The 6,480-nt window shown below is 43.5% G+C and overlaps 1 protein-coding gene across 1 annotated transcript in view; it reads left to right on the forward strand.

Annotated features, from left to right (window-relative positions):
• Positions 1-6,121, forward strand: part of ABHD18 (abhydrolase domain containing 18) — a 56,518-nt gene extending 50,397 nt beyond the window's left edge. The window contains exon 13 of the mRNA XM_073641554.1: positions 4,756-6,121. Within this exon, the coding sequence (XP_073497655.1) occupies positions 4,756-4,807 (52 nt within the window). The 3' untranslated portion in view covers positions 4,808-6,121. The remainder of the gene's footprint in view (positions 1-4,755) is intronic.
• Positions 6,122-6,480: the final 359 nt, after the last annotated feature.

A 6,480-nucleotide genomic window follows, 5' to 3' on the forward strand; every position in this document is an offset into this window, starting at 1 on the left:
CACATTCAAGAACTTTATTAACCCTTCAGGTGCTTCACAGGAATTTTTTGAATGTGGAAGAAAAAAATGAACATTTAACTTTTTTCACAAAAATGTTACTTTAGACTCAATTTTTTTTATTTTCACAGGGGTAACAAGAAAAAATGGACCCCAAAATTTGTTGTGCAATTTCCCCTGGGCACGCAGATACCCAATATGTGGGGAAAAAACACTGTTTGGGCGCACGGCAGGGCTTGGAAGGGAAGGAGCGCCATTTGACTTTTTGATTGTAAAATTTGCTTGAATAATTAGCGGACACCATGTTGTGTTTGGAGAGCCCCTGTGTGCCCAAACATTGGAGCTCCCCCACAAGTGACCCCATTTTGGAAACTAGACCCCCCCAAGGCACCTCTCTAGATGCATAGTGAGCACTTGGAACCCCCAGGTGCTTCACAAATTGATTCGTAAAAATGAAAAAGTGAAAAAAAAAAACCCTTTTTCATTTTTATAAATCAATTTGTGAACCACCTGGGGGTTCCAAGTGCTCACTATTCATCTAGATAGGTGCCTTGGGGGGTCTAGTTTCCAAAATGGGGTCACTTGTGGGGGAGCTCCAATGTTTGGGCACGCAGTGGCTCTCCAAACGCAACATGGCGTCCGCTAACAATTTGAGCCGATTTTCCATTCAATTTGTTAGCGGACACCATGTCGCGTTTGGAGAGCCCGTGATGTGCCTAAACAGTGGAGCTCCCCCACAAGTGTCGTCCCCATTTTGGAAACTATACCCCTCAAGGATTTTATTAAGGTGTATAGTGAACATTTTGAACCCAGAGGTACGACACAGAATTTGTTTACATTAGGTCATCAAATTGAATAAGTTGTCATTAGTCTTGAGCGCAAGTGCTCGCTACTTGAGTTTGCATCGGGTACTCAGGTATGCACCATGTACAGCGTGTGCTCGAGTGACATGCTCGAGTCCCTGCTCCGCATGTTTCACGGTTATTAGACACCCAAAAAAAAACATGCGGGGATCGCTCGTGCATGGCAGGCAATTCCCGTAAAGTTTTTTTGGCCGTGAAGCATATGGGGCAGAGACTCGAGCATGTCACTCAAATACCCACGATACTCAATGCATACCAGAGCACCCGATGCAAACTCAAGTAGCGAGCACTTGCGCTCAACACTAGTCGCCATATCGTCATCTTTTTTCTTACTTTTGAAAAAAATCCCAACCCCATCACAACCCTAACCCCAGCCGTAACCCTAACCCCAGCCGTAACCCTAACCCCAGCCGTAACCCTAACCCCAGCCGTAACCCTAACCCCAGCCGTAACCCTAACCCCAGCCGTAACCCTAACCCCAGCCGTAACCCTAACCCCAGCCGTAACCCTAACCCCAGCCGTAACCCTAACCCCAGCCGTAACCCTAACCCCAGCCGTAACCCTAACCCCAGCCGTAACCCTAACCCCAGCCGTAACCCTAACCCCAGCCGTAACCCTAACCCCAGCCGTAACCCTAACCCCAGCCGTAACCCTAGCACAGCCGTAACCCTAGCACAGCCGTAACCCTAGCACAGCCGTAACCCTAGCACAGCCGTAACCCTAGCACAGCCGTAACCCCAGCACAACCGTAACCCCAAACCCAGCCCTAACCCTAGCCCAACCGTAACCCCAAACCCAGCCCTAACCCTAGCCCAACCGTAACCCCAAACCCAGCCCTAACCCTAGCCCAACCGTAACCCCAAACCCAGCCCTAACCCTAGCCCAATCCTAACCCAAGAGTTTATTTTTGACGCCGTTCCGCATGCGGTATAAGTGATTAGACGACCTTATTCTTCGGGTCGGTGAGACTACAGCGATACCAGAATCATATCGGGTTTTTATGACTGACAGCTATCACACACTAAAAGACGCATTGTTTGTAAAATCTAGTTTTTGCATCGCCATATTTTGAGAGCTATAATTTTTCCAGATTTTGGCAGATAGTCATGTGACGGCTCGTTTTTTGCGGGATGAGTTGACGTTGTTATTGGTGCCATTTTCAGGCACGTGACATTTTTTGATCGCTTTCTATTCCGATTTTTGGGAGGCAGAATAAACAAAAACCAACAATTCAGGAATTGTTTTTTTTTATTCTGTTCCGCGTGTGGTAAAATTGATAAGGCAGCTTTATTCTTCGGGTCAGTACGTTTACAGCGGTACCACATTTATATCGTTTTTCTATGTTTTGCACTTTTACATAATAAAAGCAATTTTATAGAAAAAAATATTTTTTAGCATAGCTTTATTCTGAGAGCTATAACTTTTTTATTTTTCGGATGATGGAACTGTATGGCGGCTTGTTTTTTGCGGGACGAGATGACGTTTTCAGCGGTACCATTTTTATTTATATTTGTCTTTTTGATCGCGTGTTATTCCATTTTTTGTTTGGCGGTATGGTGATAAAGCATTGTTTTTTGCTATTTTTTTTTTTTTTTTTTTACCGTGTTCACTGAAGGGGTTAACTAGTGGGACAGTTTTATAGGTCAGGTTGTTCCGGACACGGCGATACCAAATATGTGTACTTTTTTATTTTTTATTTTTTTTTTTATAATAATTATTGATGGGTACATTATATTTTTATTTTTGGTGGATTGTTTTTATTTATTTTTTTATATTTTTGCAATTTTTTTTTTTATTTTTTTTTTCACTTTCTGAAAGTTTATATACTTTATTACTTTGTCCCACTCTGAGACTTTCACTTTTTTTTCTCTGATCGCCTGCATAGCATAGGGATGGAGCACCATCCCTGTGCCATGCAGGCTGTCAGCGCTGGACAGGGAGAAGATTGTTTGGAGGTTCACTGCGCATGTCCAAACAATCTTCCTGCTGTCTGGTGACCCGGATGTTGTCATGACGACATCGGGCCGTCATGGCAACACCCGGGAAGCCTTTGCAGACAGCGATGGAAGCCGGAAGAGGAGGTGAGTATCTGCGATCACCTCCCCTTGCCCCCGCAATGCTGCGATCGACTTCGATCGCAGCATCGCGGGGGTTAATGTGCTGGGAGCGGTGCAGGACCGCTCCCTGCACATTGTCACAGCTGACACCCGATACTATCAGCTGACACCCGGCGGCGATCGCGCCCGCACAGCCTGTGTGCGTGCGCGATCGCCATGACGTACTAATACTGGTCTGGCTCTTAAGTCCCAGGGCACAGACGCGTATTAGTACGTCAGATGTTGTTAAGGGGTTAAACACGTGTTTTGGAACTATGCTGATTTACCGCATCTAATGACAGTCTATTGGGCAAAATACGCACAGGAGACAAGCGTCTCTGCTACAGAATTTGACATACTGCGGCTCGGAAACCCACACCGCGGGTGAGTTTACGCAGCGTTAGATAGAAGCACAGTGGTCATGGGATTTCTAAAAATCTCATCCAGTGTGCTTGCAATGTTGGATGCAGTGTTTTGGATGCAGCGGAAATGCGCTGAGTCCAAAACGCTACTATTTCTGATCGTGTGCACGTAACCTTATACTGAACACCATGAAAACAAAATCCAAAAATATGGTAGCAGAATTGCCTTTTTTTCTTTTTTTACCCCCTCACCATTTCTCGCCTCTTAATAAATTTTATGTGGTAAAGCGAATGATGACATTTAAAAAACTACAACTCTACCCATATGAACCAAGTCCTCATACAGCTTTTGTCAACTGATAAATAACAATAAATGCGATTCCATCTTATTGAACCGTGCAGATTTTTTTCCTTGCTAGCCGTGCAAGGGTTAATCTGTTCAGTTGAAGCTCCAGGAGCTTCCCTATCTGGATTGTCTCAGCTGTTCAGTGTTGACCACTCGCCTCTGCTATATATGCTTGCCTCTGGCACTTAAGGATTGGCAGTGTTCTTACGGCCTCTTACTGGAGTTGGAGGTGTAGTTCGTGGTTGGAGTAGGCGTTTAGAGATTTGTTCAGATGATTGTTGCTTGGAGTTTTGTTTGTGTGTACATCCCCTTCCTCTCCTATTTGGTTTCTCCTTCCTTTACCTACCCTGTGTTCCACTCTGTTTGGGGAGTGTATTTTATGTAATTGTTTTAATTTATCCCGGTCTGTCTTCCCTTGTTTGTCTGGTTAGTGTATTCCTATACACTTTTGGCTTCTCACCTCCCTGGGTGGGGGAGGGGACAGATGAGGGTTGATTTAGGAGCATAGTAAGGCACGGCGTCTCCACCTTCAGGAGTAATCCGGGGGACAGGAATAGACTAGGGCGCCCCTAGTTCTCGGGACCCGTTTAGCACCTATAATCACAAGTGACTGCGTGACACATTGTTTGCCTTGTGCCGTTCCTCTTTTATTACTGTTAGAAAATGTATAACTAAAGTGTATACTGATCATTACTATTCCTCTTGCCAAAGTGCCATGTCCCTAAAAGTCTGTTACCGTCACTACTGATTGGGTGACTTCAGACTGTGCAGGTAACACCCAGTTATCTATTTATACATTTCTTGGAGGAATTAGAGGAACGGCATAATGCAGAGTTGCAACAAAATATGCTCCAAAGTTGTTTTAGGAAATAGTTTATATTTTTCATAGAAGTCACGTCAGATGATGTGATGCCTTCTCTGGAAGACATTGGACATTTTTAACAGCAATGTATAATTTAAGATCATCTGCGTTCCTCCAGTAGTTGCCAGCCACGACCGCTCTGTATTCTTGGTGCAGCTCGCCTTCGTGCTACTCTCTTCTGTTGAATGCAATGATTTTATAGCTGTTTTTTCTCCCCCCTCCCCCACAGGCAAGCCATCTACGATGCCTTCAATCGATTTCTTCAGAAATATCCTATGTGATTTTGTGCATCAACATCCATTCCGTCCTCGTATTACAGACTGGTGATATCATGAGTTAAGCACGGTTTTGATTGAGAGAAGATCAGTACTCTTCAGCTATGTTTCCGCTTCTACAGACAAGAGGACATTCTTTTTAGGATTAGGCTACAGCTGCCTTTTTAATTCAACTAGGGCTGGGCGAGTTTTCAAAATTAAAATAAAATCTTTTTTTTTTGGGGTGGGGCTTAGTAGTGCGAAGCAGTTTACAGCCCATTGACTTTACTGTAATCTGTGCCAAAAACTGGCGTAAGTTATAGCAGAACTCCTACTCCAATTTGTGGCTGGAGTAAAATTCTGATCATGCCGACATCCTCCTCCTTTTTTTTTTTTTTGAGGTTTGATAGGGCTGGGCAGAGAGAGGAAGAGGGGGTGGTGGGAGCTAAGAAGCTAGGGGTCAGAAACTACTTTTATTGTCGGCATGGAGCAGAGGTGAGAAGCCAAAGGAAAAGGGGGCACTTGTGAGAGGGTAATCCTTAACTTTTGCTTTTGCAATGGAAGCAAAACGCACACGCTAGATGCAGGGGGGATTAAGGGTTAGCCCCTCATACACAGAAAGGTGAACGGGTATCACACTTTACCACTGAGTCGAGGGGGCAGAGAAGATTTTATGGAGATGTTGCAATCATTTATTTGCTGTTCTACCTGCACTTAAACAGCCTTCCGAGCTGTGCTCTGGCTATTAGGGGGTTAATAGAAACCGTGCAACACAGAGAGAACTACAGGTCCAGCACAGCTCACCACCTGCTAGTTCTTTATCAGCTTCTCCTCACCACTCGGGTTTGAGCAGTCCTGCCCAGTCACAACGTACAGCTCTTCTCTTCTCGTACAGCGCTTGCTCCACCTATGACTTACAATAGGAGCAGAGGGGGAAAGCTGAAATCATCTTTTTTTCGATTCTGCAAAATAAAAATCTGAATCGTGCCAGTGGCGATTTAATTTGATTAATCACCCAGCCCTTAATTCAATGTACCTCCTTTTGGTTCAGAATTTATTTTTTTTTTATCTCTACCTGAAGTCCTCTTTTTGTTTCCGGGTTATGATAAAAAAAAGCTTTTGGATGCTAAAAGATTGGACTACTTATTTCTCAAATTTAAAGGGTGTGAACATTGGCACTTGTACTTTAATCATTTTTAACATTTTATACCCACTTTTTTTTTAAAAAAGATCTAATATATCACGTTTCAGAGAAGTAAAAATGAGATGTACCTTTTGTGAATGTAAATTATTTGCTGTGAAGAATTTCCCTGCGGTATGATGGCACACCATTTCTTCACTGATCAAGAAATTAATAATCTTGAATAAAATAAAAAAATCCTAAAACGATGTGTTTTGTAGTTAATGAAATCAAGAAAACAGGGCAATATTTGTTGTTGGACTCAGTTCATATCTGCCATATTTAAAGTGATTAAATCTGTTTGTTTGCCAGAAATCGTTCCTTATCCAAATATGATAATGGGGTGTCTAGTTTTCCCTTGGTTCTAAGGAGTAACATTTCTCCTTGTGTAGAGTGAGGTCAGAGTGAGGAGACTTGTATGCCTTGCATGCTCCTCTGGGAAATTAAACCTGCAAATTGCCTCTTCAGAGAAGAAGACAACTAGAACTCTAGTGCCGCCTCCTGAAAGTAGCTATCCTAA

This window comes from Phyllobates terribilis, unplaced genomic scaffold (assembly GCF_046119375.1).
Source record: "Phyllobates terribilis strain yellow unplaced genomic scaffold, ASM4611937v1 Scaffold_1__5_contigs__length_1240528914, whole genome shotgun sequence".
In the NCBI taxonomy this organism is placed as follows: domain Eukaryota; kingdom Metazoa; phylum Chordata; class Amphibia; order Anura; family Dendrobatidae; genus Phyllobates; species Phyllobates terribilis.